Source organism: Dipodomys ordii, unplaced genomic scaffold (genome assembly GCF_000151885.1).
Source record: "Dipodomys ordii isolate 6190 unplaced genomic scaffold, Dord_2.0 Scaffold44, whole genome shotgun sequence".
In the NCBI taxonomy this organism is placed as follows: Eukaryota; Metazoa; Chordata; class Mammalia; order Rodentia; family Heteromyidae; genus Dipodomys; species Dipodomys ordii.
The window spans coordinates 1,013,222-1,027,567 of NW_012267260.1; the positions used below are offsets into that span (position 1 = coordinate 1,013,222).

At 43.8% G+C, this 14,346-nt stretch overlaps 1 protein-coding gene across 3 annotated transcripts in view; it reads right to left on the reverse strand.

Annotated features, from left to right (window-relative positions):
* Positions 1-13,658, reverse strand: part of Prim2 (primase, DNA, polypeptide 2 (58kDa)) — a 106,113-nt gene extending 92,455 nt beyond the window's left edge. For all 3 annotated transcript variants that reach the window (XM_013019215.1, XM_013019214.1, XM_013019212.1), the window contains exons 1-4: positions 13,492-13,658; positions 11,822-11,925; positions 8,737-8,816; positions 6,582-6,702 (exon numbers count right to left, since the gene is read on the reverse strand). In XM_013019215.1, coding sequence (XP_012874669.1) covers positions 6,582-6,702; positions 8,737-8,816; positions 11,822-11,925; positions 13,492-13,645 — 459 coding nt within the window. In that variant the 5' untranslated portion in view covers positions 13,646-13,658. The remainder of the gene's footprint in view (positions 1-6,581; positions 6,703-8,736; positions 8,817-11,821; positions 11,926-13,491) is intronic.
* Between the last annotated feature and the right edge of the window lie 688 nt (positions 13,659-14,346).

Sequence of the window (14,346 nt, forward strand, 5' to 3'; positions counted from 1 at the left end):
TCACTGCTCCATCATCATTGCTTGCTCCACATCACCGCCTGCTCCACAATCATCTCCAAGGGGAAGAACAGAAAGATCTGTGAGCAGCGGCTTGTCCCAGACCCTCCTGTCTGAGGAGTCAGCCTGCCCTGTTTCCCTGGGGTCTGGGGTATGCTGGGGCACTTTGGACTGTCATGAAGAGGACTAGCTGGAAGTACTGTCAGGCTGCCTTTAGCCCTTCCTTATCTGCTGCATTCGTGATCTTACAAGAAGTGACAGTATGAGATACACAAGACATAAGAAAACCTCCAGAGACGACATCAGTTACAGAGATATAACCGCTGCTCTTTAGGGGTAGGATCTAAGTAGTACAGCACTTGCCCAGCATGCACAAGGCCCTGGGTTCAATCCCCAGGAGGAAATATAGACTGTTTCAAATAACACTTAAAAACATCTTTCATGTTCAAAAGGGTAAATGGTACCAAAGAAGAAAAGCAAAAAAAAAACTTAATAATGAATTTTTCAACCACTAATGGCAGGCACATAATGTTTTCTCTGGAGACAGCACACATACCGTGTTTAGGGAAATGACTTGTGATATATTTAATATATTTAGCTTCCAGTTCTGCCAAGAACTGTCAGTTAAAGTAAAACGTCTTAGTAAAATTACAGTGAATGCTTTAATTTCCTACATTAATAAACTCACACCTGTGTTTATATACCCCTTTTGATGAACCGTCACCTTAAATGTCAGCATGGATTCCACTCTATTTCACCGCTAGTGAAGGACAAGCTGTGAAGAAACCCACTCAGGTATTTAGTAACACACTTTGTAACTGATACTTCTCAAACTATCTAAAGTCTTGCTGGCAGGGAGGTTACTTAACCCCCATGTTCTTCAGTTGCTGCTGTGAGGATTAAATTATATAATCCACATAAAGCATGTAGAAAAATGCTTGGCACTTGATAAACACCTACAAATGTCAGCTATTAGTGATTAATTTCTCTCCTTTCACCTCATCACTTAGATCCAGGCCTTAATAACCCCTTTCTAGCAAACGAGGACGTGATGCAAGTTTTGAAGTAGTACTGTGGGTTTTCCTGTACTCATATAGCAGCCTTCATTGGTGAGCCCACTATGAAGGACAATATGAAATAGGTGTGGTTCTGAGGCTCTGGTAGCGATGATGAAGGGCTCTCTTGCTCACTGCCTCTTGGGACACTGGGATGGGCCCAGAATGCTTTGGCTAGAGCTGAAAATATCAAAGCAGCAGAAGCAGCTGTCAACAGCTGGAGACCTAACACAGCAGCAGGTAAGGAATTTAAGGGTGTGCCTTCAGGAAAGTGGGGGTAGGGGATGGATGTGCTCACAGGGCTCAGCTCACAGTGCGCCCCGGGTGACGCAGGTATAGCCACTCCGTGACTGAGAATACAGCATTATGATTTTTCACACTTCCATGAGCCCACGACATGCTACACCCTTATCCAAAAGATCAAGGGTAAGGCCTCAAACTAATCCGCAACCCAGGGCCTCAACAGAAGAGGGTGGAGGGTTTTCAGAGAACTTGGAAGAAAGAAATGTTAGACTATAGAATGAAAAAATCCTGTATTCCTAGGAAAGCTCTGTATCTTTTTTAGGAGACCACTAGAAAACATGAGTAGCACTTCACAGTATGTTTAAAATTTAAAACTAGAAATGTTTTTCAGCAAGGTTATTTTTCATAATGTATACATAGGTATATATGATAGTGTAACATTATAAGGCCTTAGGACATAGCTCCACATAGGAGAATTTCCACTAATTTAAAGTCACATTTTTTCAAGGGCAAAGTCAGGAATAGGAATCAAACAATGTAAATATAAAGAAGTTTACATTTACCAGGGTGCCAGTGGCTCACGCCTATAATCCTAGCTACTCAGGAGGCTGAGATCTGAGGATCACATCACCATTCAAAGCCAGCTTGAGCAGGAAAATCTGTGAGACTCTTATCTCCAATAAACCACTAGAAAACTGGAAGTAGCACTGTGGCTTAAGAGGTAGAGCACTAGCCTTGAGTTGAATAGCTGAGGAACAGCACCCAGTCACAGAGTTCAAGTCCCATGACTGTGAAACAAAAACCAACAACAAAAACATCTACATTTGAAAACTGTATGAAAAGCTAAAAAACACAGATGGGGCTGGGAATGTGGCTTAGTGATAGAGTGCTTGCCTAGCATGCATGAAGACCTGGGTTTGATTCCTCAGTGCCACATAAACCGAAAAAGCCCAAAGTGGTACCGTGGTTCAAGTGGTAGAGTACTAGCCTTGAGCAAAGAATCTCAAGGACAGTGCACAGGCTCTGAGTTCAAGCCCAAGACTGGCAAAAAAAAAAAGACTTCCAAAAGTTAGCTTGAAAGTGTTTGCATATTTAATTTGAGACTTCATGGGCAATTAGGTTGAAGTTTCACATTTTGCCCCAACATCTATAGATGTAAACTACCTTATGGTGAGCAGGCTCTAGTTTTGTAGCTTGATAACATATTCTGTTAACTTTAAAATATTGCCACCAAAGACCATCTGCCATGGATTTTTTACCACTATAGACACAAATGGTCACATATCAACTAACATGAAAACTTAAAGAACATTTTCCTTATTCTTCAAATATAAAAGTTACCAATATTTTATTATACCTGTCCAATAAATATAGCTGAAATAATGTAAAGATAATTATTTGATACAAACACCACCGTGAGCACAAAAGCATCAGGTTTACGGAGTCTCTGTATAGACAGCATGCCCTATATGAATGCCCTCACTTGAACCATTTGGAAAGAAGTCAAACTGTACTGCTGTAACAGAAACACACAAAGGGCTCTAAGTCATAAATGTTTCTACTTAGATAAAGAACAAATCAAAGTTTGCTAATCATCCTAACACTCAAAAACAGCTCAATAGTAAAAGCTCACTGAATAGCAGATCAAAGGTACTAAACAAGAAAATTCCTCAGGACACCTGTCAAAGGCAGTAGGGAGCACTTTATTCCAGGTGCAGCCACTCAAACAGGCTGTATAGCAGAGGAGAGTTGAATCCAACTCTTAGTACACTAGGAAAAGTGAGCCTTTATAGCCAAGGATGGGAGGTGGAGGAGCATGGTAAATTAGGGAATTCTTGGCTAATCTGACAATTGTTAAGATATTGAGCTGATAGCCGAACTGCTGCTAAAACTAAGTAAGTAGGTCCTGGTTAAAAAAGAAAGTTTAGGAGCCTGACTAGATAGGTCAAGGAGAGAACCAGCTTCATCATCTGATGGGAAAGGTAAATTGTTTATTTTCCAAGGCTGAGTAGTAAGCATATTCCAACCATGGTGTTCTCTTATTTTTGATTTCTAGAAATAACAGTAGTAATATTGCTAATGTTTGTAACTGTTCAATCTGGGAGCATTGACATCTTCAAGGGGAGGATAAAAACATAAATCTTACCCTTTTTCTCAGGACTAAGAATTAGGAGATAGATATGTTATACGTAAAATGAGCTTTTTCCACTGAGCTGCTTTTGAGGGATTATTCTGCTTAGTAAACTTCAATTTGTTCTTTCAATAGAAAGGTTTATGACTTGAGCCTTTTGTGTGTTTCTGTTACAGCTGCATAGCCCACAATGATGAATAACTCCCAAAAACTCACTTCTCTGAACATAAAGGAATTGAGCATAAAGTTCTTTTAATTCTGAAATGGACTTGACATTTGTAACACACAGAATACTCTACATACTATAACACCTCCCCCCGCCCCCAAAAAAATCAGCTAACTGAAAACAATAGAACAAGGAACAAAATTGTAGGAGGGAAAAAAGGACTCTCTCATTTACAAATATCTAAGAGAAAATGATAAACAAGTAAATACCAAAACCATTATAAAAATTCCACACATGTAAAATCAAATCAATGTTTCAATGTTCAATTAATCACTGAAAATAAATTACCAACCAAGAATTACATGAAATATTGTCTGAGATTTAAAATTACAAGGGACTAGAAATCTTAAATTGAAAGTTTAGGATAAGAAAAAAAAATATTGTAAAGTGAGAAAAAATAGCAATTCAAGGTTTTACAATGTTTTTAGTGAGCAAAGCATGAGGTCATTGCCTTCACTCTCTGAACCTAAAGTTCTTTTAATTCTGAAATGCACTTGACATGTGTAACACGCAGAGCACTCCCCAGCCCATTACGGTCCCTGACACTCTGTACTGTTCAAGTGAAAATTCCTGCCACTAGACCCACTGGCATTCAAAAGAACCATCCAGAAGACATTGTAAAACACCTAAGTAAATGGAGAGGAGCTGGACTGAGGCTGGCGCCGGGCCTGGGACACCAGATCTTCCAGTGGAAGGAGCCTGGGAACCTGTGTAAGGTCACTTGCACCGAATGTGCAGCAGGTTTATTTTACAGAAAACAGCACCTAAGTCCAGGTACTCTAAGACCTAGGCCAAAATACAGCTTCTGTGACACGAAAACCAGATGGCCCTGAGGCTCCTCACCCTCTGCCATCTCCTTCTGCCAACCCAGGCAGATCACAGGCCAGGCAGCACTGCACGCGACAAATGCTAATACCCTTCCCTACATCCTTGCTAATTTGGCTCTAAAAGCACAGCAAGTATCTGTTCGGTTAGAACAGGTTTCAAATGAAAGCCAAACAGTCACACTACAGTGAAGAAAATGTGCGTGTTTATATCAATGAAATAGTAAGAGCTGAGAAAACCTAAAATGAAACAGGAAGAGGTTATGGGGACCTCAGGGGAAATCTAATCAACACCTGAGTTCAAGGACCTTGACTGCCAGTGTTAGGAGTCATGAGAGAACAGTACAAAAACAGCCAAGAGGCCCGACGGGAAAGTGACTGAAGTCTACACAGGAATGAGTGATTTTCTCCAGGACCCAGGCAGTACTTCCTCACTCTGCCTACCACAGATCTCCACCATCACAGACACTGGGTCAAGGCTTACATTCAACACTTCGCTTTCCAAAGCATGGGGCACATTTCCACTTGGAGGAAGCAGCAATCTTCCCACCTCCACTGGCTTCCCCAGGTACCCCTCAGAAGAATGCCTCTCTATCCAATCCCCCCCCCCAGAATCACTTAACTAAAAAATAAATAGCCGGGTGCTGGTAGCTCATGCCTGTCTGGAGCCCAGGCAGGAACGTCCGTGAGAATCTTATCGCCAATTAACTCCAATTAAAAGCCAGATGTGGCGCTGTGGCTCAAGAGGTAGGGCACTAACCTTAAGTACAAAAACCCCGGGGGGCTGGGGGGAAACCAACAAAACACAATTCTCATTTGCAATACACTGGTTAAAACGCGTATTTAGGGGCTGGGAAGGTGGCTCAGTGGTAGAGGGCTTGCCTTGCATGCATGAGGCCCTGGGTTCCATTCCTCAGCACCACATAAGCAAAAACAAAAAAGCCGGAAGTGGTGCTGTGGCTCAAGTGGTAGAGCACTAGCCTTGAGCTGAAGAGCTGAGGGACAGCACCCAGGCCCAGAGTTCAAGCCCATGACTGGACCCCCCAAAAAAATAAACCCTGCGTATTTAATGTCTCATAAATTCCTGTTTCCAGCTGACAGGTGCAAGCTCTGCCGCTTCTGCTCTCCTTCAGGTCACCTGCTACCACGGCACCAGGCAGGCCATGTGCACCAAGTGCTGTGTGTACAGGCCCAGGCAGGCCACACATCCTGCTGCTTAAACCTCCAATCTTGTGAGGTCGAGAATATTATCCCACTTTTGAAGATAAAGAAAGAGCCTGGGTTTTAGCTTAGTGGTACAGTGCTTACCCAGGGTGCACAGGTGCCCTAAATTCAATCCTCAGCATAATAGTAACTAAGCAAGCATGAAGAAACACAGGTACAGATTAGAAAATCCATCAAATTTAACTGTGTCTCTAGGATTTAATTTGTCCTGTGACTGGCCTGCAGTTTGTCCCCACCAAAACTAATGTTGCAGTTCAATTCCTCAGAGCCGCAGCTGTGGCTATGATTAGGAATAAAGGAAGGCAATGTCCCGGAAATGAGCGCTCATGCTCATGAGACTGGCAAGGCTTCCCACGTCCACCCCGCTCCCCACAAGACATCACATTGAGCAGCTCAGCCCCTCTATGACCTGCAACCTCCCCGCCCTCCCCCTCCCCCCAGCACTTCCCCTTTAACTCACTTCTAGATTTCCGGTAATAACTAATACACAGTGCCACATAAACAGCTATATTACTATATTGTTTAGGGAATAAAGAAAAAAGTTTCTATGTGCGCAGTACAGACACAAGTATTGTTTCAAATATTTTGACCCACAGTAGGTGGTATCTGCAGATGAACCCGCAAATACAGAAGACAACCTGTCACGTGAATCCAATATGGAAGTGAGTTTTGAGAGGCCAGGAGTGGGTTTTACCGACAAGTGACTTCCAAACTAAAAGCACTCCCCGCCTCAACTTCACTGCTGTAATGTCCCCTCAGATGCAAAACCACTCATTAGTTTTTCAGGCAGGTGCTCAGAAATATAAAGAAAATGGACTCTACATTTAATATCAGTAAAAAGTAGCATGAAAACAACTGGAGATCCACAAAAACATACTTACAGCCTCAAACTGCAAGTGGCTGTCCTTGAGGAAGCTTTGAATTTTGTCCTTGGGTAGAATGCTAAAGCGGAATCGAAGGAGATCCATTTCTTGTTGGATGAACCATCGCCTAAGGTCTTCACTGAAATGGAGACAAGGATTTTAAGCACAGATACAAAATCCAATGGTTATTAAATCAAGAAATTACTCTGAGACAATACTGGGAGACAATCAGTATGCCAAATGACAGCAATTAAAAGAAGACACGTCCTCAAACACCATTTTCTAGGAATCTGTTGGGTATAAAATTTAAAAGCTCACTGAATGTCTGAGGCACTGACATTGGAAAGAAGGGGTATTCCATTCTCTGAGGTGGTTTCATCAAGGCCAAATAAACAACAATTTTTTAAAGATAATTTTATCTCCAAATAAATTAACCTCAGTAAATCTTACAAAGTTATTAAGCTTTATAACTTATAATTTCACAAAATGTAATGTGCACAATATGCTTCAATATTGCAAGTATAATAATATATTTATCTCATGGGTTGGGAAGGTGGCTCTGTGTTAGAGTGCTTGTCTTGCATGCATGAGGTCCTGGGTTCGATTCCTCAGTACAAAATAGGGGAAAAGCCAGAAATGGCTCTGTGGTTCAAGTGGTACAGTGCTAGCCTTGAGCTGAAGAGCTGAGGGACAGTGTATTTACCTCTAAGACACGGTAAATTAGTGACATTGTTATATTATTAAATAATCATTGTACTGCATGTAAAATACAATTTTACTTTTTAGGTGTTTGGTTTTTGGTTTGTTTTTTTTGTCTTGAGGCTTGAACTCAGGGCTTGGGGACTGTCCCAGAGCTATTTTGCACAAAGTTAACCCTCTACCACTTGGGAGTCACAGCTCTACTTCTGGTTTGATGGTGGCAAATTGGAGATAAGAGTCTCATGGACTTTTCTGCCTGGCTGGCTTTGAATGTGATCCTCGGCTCTCAGTCTCCTGAGTAGCTAGGATTACAGACGTAAGCCATGAGTGCCTGCCTTTTTTAGGTTAGCTTTTATACATTGTAAGAAATCCATTTACTAGATAAATTACATATGCTCTTCCATAAAACAAAACAAAAAAACTCTAGGGCCAAAGTTGATGAGTAATCTCTCAGTTATAATTTTGGGAGAGTAAAAAATTCAAGAACCTCACCTGATAAGCCTACTACTAAAAACAAACATAATAACCATATTATTTGGCCATAATAAGGGAGAGGAAAAAAAACAAAATTTTGAAAAAGCTACTAACTCGTTCTCAACTCTGGGTGGCACCACTGACTTAAGAAACTAAAGTCTAGTACAGACACCTCAAATTCTAAAGATACATATCAAATTCAAGTATGTGTGCAACTCCTTTTCCTTCTAAACATTTTTCTCTAGAAAAAGTATTAAAAATCCTTCCTAATAAAAACCCTTCTAGGGCTGGGAAGGTGGCTCAGTGGTAAAGTGCTTGCCTTGCATGCCTGAGGCCCTGGGTTCGATTCCCCAGCATCACATAAGCAAAAAGAAAAAAGCTGGAAGTGGCGCTGTGGCTCAAGTGGTAGAGCGCTAGCCTTGAGCTGAAGAGCTGAGGGACAGCGCCCAGGCCCAGAGTTCAGGCCCCACGACCAGACCCAAAAAAAAACCCCTTCTAATTTTTTTGTTTGTGTGCTTAACCTGAGTCTTGACTCATAGCCTGGATACTGTCCCTGAGCTCCTTTTGCTAAAGGCTAGCACTCTACCACTTAAGTCACAGTGCCACTTCTGGCTTTTTCTGAGTAGACATTTCACAGACTTTCCTGCCCAGACTGGCTTCAAACCATGATCCTCAGATCTCAGCCTCCTGAGTAGCTAGGATGACAGGTGTGAGGTACTGGTGGCCAGCTTCACCCTTCTAATTGTTATCATAGTCTCTCCTATAAAGCTAAAAAGCAGCTCATCAAGTAAATTTTAAAATAAATTTTTCAATATTTTTTAAATAAAAACAGGTTGTTCCATAAAGGTTCCCTTTAATATTCAACCCACGAAAGACTGGCTCCTCGAGTTTTTCTGAATTCAGCATAACACACTCAGTGTAATGTGTCAAGTTTCCACAGACCCATTTATAACCAAGACATCAAACCTGACTGTGAGGATATAAATAAATGCATACTCACGACTGGCAATATGCAAGGCGCAAAATAAAATGAGAAATGTGATCCTTTCTTCGTGGTTCATATTCATCCTCCAAGTTTTCCTTTAAAAAAAAAGGCACATGAATAGAATAGGATTAGAATAGCCTTTGAACAAGAGCAGATATAAACACTGAGTCAGCATAACCCAAAGCTAAAGTAAAAGTGACAAAAATATGTTACATTCATGCCTTGCTTGATAATTGTCACTTTACTTCCATTATAATCAGATCTGACCTGATCTCATTTAATCAACTGCACCTGGGTTCAGAGCAGACGCAATCCTATCCAGCCCGTACACTTTAACCATCAATCCTCAGCTTCATTAACCAATATTCTAAATTAACCTATAGCTAAACTCTCTGACCTTATTCCCAAAATGCCAAGATATTCTGTAAAATAACTAAATACATGCACAATGACAGGAATTTGGGATATAAAGTTTACAGCCTGTAATTTTTTTTTAATTGTGAAAATACCGTACAGAGAGGTTACAATTACATGGGCAAGGTAATGAGTGCATTTCTTATCAAGCATTGTTGCCTCCTCCTTTGTTTCCCCTTCTCATCCCTTCCCATCTCCCACCCCTCCAACAGCCTGTAATTTTAAGTAGACCCATGGCAATGCCAATGAATACTTGAGTCTGAAGTGGCAAGATCTGAACTTTTAGGTACTAAGTTGGTACCAGACACTGTGCTGAGCCTTCTTCATGTATCAAGCCATTTAATCCTGAACAGGGGTCTAGGGTAGAAGCACTGAAATATCTTTAAAATGAGGAGACCGAGGCTCTGAGAAGTCAAGAACTTGTCCAGTTACAAAGTTCATTACTTTTCTTGTACTATAACTAACTATTCAGGATAACCAACCTGAAAAAGGAAAGGCTGGAAGCTACAGGTGAGGCTCAAGTGGCACAGCATCTGCCCAGAGAGCACAAGGCTCTGAGTTCAATTCCCAGCACTGTCAAAGGCTCATTTCTGGCTCATAGGGTTTGGCCCCACTGCTTTGGGGTGGGCAACACATGCCAAAGCAGAGCTTCTCACCTCATGGAACACGGAAGAAAGAGGGAAGAGACCAAGGTTCCCCCCCTGCTCCAGGGCTGCCCCGGTAACCTACACCTCCCCCAGGCTCCAGGACCAAGGCCCCATGCTCCAGGACCAAGGTCCCCCCATGCTCTAGGACCAAGGTCCCCTCATGCTCTAGGACCAAGGTCCCCCATGCTCCAGGACCAAGATCCCCCCCAGGCTCCAGGACTAAGGTCCCCCCATGCTCTAGGACCAAGGTCCCCCCATGCTCTAGGACCAAGGTCTCCTCATGCTCTAGGACCAAGGCCCCCCATGCTCCAGGACCAAGATCCCCCCCAGGCTCTAGGACCAAGGTCCCCCCATGTTCCAGGGCTGTCCCAATAACCTACACTTCCCACCAGAGCCCAATTCCTGGGCTTACCACCTTCCAGAAGCATTAAGCCAAATACCAAGCCCTGAAGCCAAAGGCCTACAGAGGACACTCCAGGTCCAAAGGCAGAGAGCAGCAGAGACGACATGTGACATATAATTACTGCTTCCCCTCTGCGTCACAGAAAGGCTGTTTTGACCTTTGCCAATGGACAACAAGGACCCCTAGGCATACAGCTCCTCAGGCTCCCCGGGGCGCCCATGGTGTGCTACGCTACTTTCCATCTTCACAGACACAACATCTCCCTTCCTGGTATGTAAAGCCAACCCCTCCCCGAGCTCCTCCAAAACTCGTGTTCTTGCCTCTGAAGGACTTGATGTGCCCAAGTCCCCTCCAGTGTCTTCAAGCTTCCTTCCTCTCCCTTCAAATTTCAGCAACACCAACTGTGTGTGTATGCATCCCTTTGCATGTGCTGTGAACCTCCTTTCTCCCAAACACCCAAACTCCGCCGTCTTTCCTGTTCTTTCAGCTGAAATGCTAAACATTCCGTAAACACCTCCCTTCTCCAGCCAAGACCACTGTTCTGGTCCCTGCCCCCAGCTGCAAAGTCCAGTGGGCACAGCAACATCCATCTCACTGGACCTGTCCTAGGTTTCTGAGGCTGCTGGTGTAGCACCACAGAAGTAAACGCCTGATGTCCCATCTCCTGAGCCTGACCATCAGTAAATAAAAGTTTCCTCGTCTGTGAATAGGGATGAAGAAAAACCCACCAGGTAAGATATGGATGCACTTAGAACAAAATCCAGTGCATACTGAGGGTGATCCAAAGGTCTGCTGCTGTTCATACTGACACTGTTGGTAAGACCACCCTCCTAGAATGAGGTTTATCACCTCATTCTCCAGAAGTTCCTTCTCTATCTCCTTCCCACACTCCTCCCATCCCTCTTCACCTTCAATCTGGTAGCCCCCATGTCCTGTTCCCCATCCTTTCCTCTTCACATTATTCTCCTAGGATGTTCCCCCTCCAAAGCACACCCCTACTACAGAGGGCTCCAAGTCCACACTCACCTAGTCTCCTCTAGATGTCTCCACAGACACTCCAAGTGATGGCCAGAACAAAACTGAGACTCATTTTCCCTGCTATACACCACACTCATCTACCTCATTCCCTAACCAAGGCCTGGGTTCATCCATATCTTCCTCTCCACTTTCCCCAAATAATAAGTCACACCATTTTTGATTCTACATTCTTAACATCTCTTCCATCCATCTCCTGCTCTAATTCATTTTCCCACCATTTCCATCAGGCCTATTTCCATTCCTCAGACCTAGCCGTATCAACCTGCTGTTCAGTCATTCTCCAAGAATAAAAACATGATCACATCTGTCAAGATGCAATGCCAAGCCAGATACACTGGTGCATGCCTATAATCCTAACACTTGAGAGGCTGAGGCAGAAGAGCTGAGCTCAAGGCCAGCCTGATTCACATAGCAAGACCTTGACTTAAAAAAAAAAAAGTGGGTGCCAGTGGCTCATACCTATGATCCTAGGTAGTTAGTTAGTGGCTGAGAATAGGAGGATCTAAGTCAAAGCCCTGTGCCTAACAGGAGACTTTTTCGTAACTCAACACTAACAGAACACACACACAAACCAAGGAGGTATTTCTCTTTCACTTACTCGGTACGAAAACTTGAGCTTGCGAATCTCACTTTCCAACTTATTCTGGTACTGCTCCGTTCCTTTCACGTAGCTCACCCCAAGATTTTCCACCACTTTTAGCACTAAGAGAAAACAAAAAGAAAAAAGCTTATACATAACTATATAAAGGAAGTATTCAAATAGAAAAACCAAAATCCAGGACAAAAATCCATGGACAGCAATTCCCCAATGTTTTCAGAAAATGATAGTGTAAGTTTTCTTTCCTGAGAGTAGAATGCGCAAGTCCACGAGAGGTTAATGTGTCCTTCCTTGTGCAGAAGACATTCATGTCCCACAGCAGAAGATAACACCATCGATGCTCAGCCAAGGACAGAAGGAATGGCATGTAATCTCTGCTGCACTGAGGGAACTAAACCATCAGTATAGGAAACAAGCTTAAACCCAATGTGCTCTTCTTGTGAAGCTGCCTGGCAGGCAGTCTGCTTCCAGTACTCAGCACTGACTCTTGATTAAAAATCTTAACCATAATCATAGTCAGAACAGAGAAGTGAGGGTGGGCTCAAGGTACAATACTTTCATACAAGGGCCTGAGTTCAAACCTCAGTTCCACAGAAAACAGAAAACAAAAACTAATTTTTCCTGGTACAATGGATATTCCCAGTAATCTCACCCACTGGGGAAGTAGAGATTGGGAGGATCAGTTTGAGACCAGGCAAAAGAATAGCAAGACCCTATCTCAACCAATAAGCTGGGCATGGTGGTACATACCAGTGATCCCAGCTACATGGGAGGCCACAGACAGAAGGTCACCATCTGAAGATCAGCATAAGCAAAAACTCAAGACCTGGGGCTGGGAAGGTGGCTCAGTGGTGAGCACTTGTCTTGCATGTCTTAGGCCCTGGGTTCGATTCCTCAGCACCACATAAGCAGAAAAGGCCAGAAGTGGTGCTGTGGTTGAAGTGGTAGAGTGCTCGCCTTGAGCTGAAGAGCTGAGGGACAGCGCCCAGGCCCAGAGTTCAGGCCCCACAACCAGCCAAAAAAAAACAAAAAACACAAAACCTCAAGACCTCATGTTTTGCTAAAGCAAAAGAAAGGCTGTGGTGTGGCTCAAGTAGTAGAGTACCTTCCTAACAAGCATGAGACTAACTTCCAAATCACAATACCAACAAAGAAGGGGGTGAGACCTTTTTCTTTTGATGAAGCAGAGGGGCAAACACAGTCTTGGAGACACAAGACCCATCATATGACCCAGAGGAAGCATCCCTGATAGGTGCTTGCTTGCAAAACCCCTTTATTTGTTCTGCTACAAATTTTCTACTCAGCCATCAAGGTCCAGACCATACTTCTCTAAGAAGCCATATCTAAGTAGGCAAAGTAAGTTACTTCCACTTCCATGTTCCTGTACCCCAGTGCTTACTGCTACTAGAGCAATAATAAAACTGATTTATTACTATTAAATTAGATGTCTGTCTCCAAGTATCAGAATATGAGTTTATATTATTCATATCAGATTCCTGTTACCTAGAACAAACATAACAGTATTTGATAAATATGCATGTTACAATAAATAAAATTAACAAATATTTGTTGAACAGACTCCTAGGTGAATTAAAGCACCACCATTCATTCCCATAAACTGTAACTTGGCTTCTCAAGAACACATGCATTCTAATTTAAGTATCACTTACATTTCAATCTATCAACAGCCATGTTTTCGAATTCAATCAAAGATACATTTTCAGAAGGTGGCTGCAAGTAAAACTGAAGACTATGAGGGTAGCAGGCATTCTTCTGGTCACCTGCTAACTTCAGCTTTCTGCGCTTGTTTCCAGAAAACTGCATCGTGGTTCCCTGTGGAAGGAAAATCACAAAAACATTCAAACAACAAAAACTAGAGCTGAAAATAACCAACACAAAACACAACAAAGATTCCAGATGCATGCAGACTGTGCACAGCAGTCACACCTGGGCACTGTCCTCCTGACTTTAGGGGACACAACAAGCCTCAACTGGAAATACAAGTGGGCGTCGGCGGTGCAGGTCTGGGGATACAGCCCTCACCTCTGAACCCAAGACTTAAGATGACACTTCTGTCTGCTGCCCACAGATCTCGGGGCCTCATTTTTCATGTCTGCACCCAGGACTTAAGACAACACTGTGGCAACTCGCTACAGATCTGGGGCGGTGACCCTGTGTCGGTTCTGCACAGATCTGGGGGTTGCCCTTCATGGCTACACCCCACTTGTGTCTGCTCCGCGCAGGTCTGGGTCACCATCCCTCAGGTCTGTACCCCGCACGCGCGGTGACCCCGGGTCTCTCCGCGCAGGTCTGGGGTCAGCGCCCTCAGGTCTGTACCCCGCACGCGCGGTGACCCCGGGACTCGGCGCAGGTCTGGGTCAGCGCCCTCAGGTCTGTACCCCGCACGCGCGGTGACCCCGGGACTCCGCGCAGGTCTGGGGTCACCATCCCTCAGGTCTGTACCCCGCACGCGCGGTGACCCCCGCAGCTGCCGCTGGGCCCGCCGCCGGGCGCGGGACCCGAGC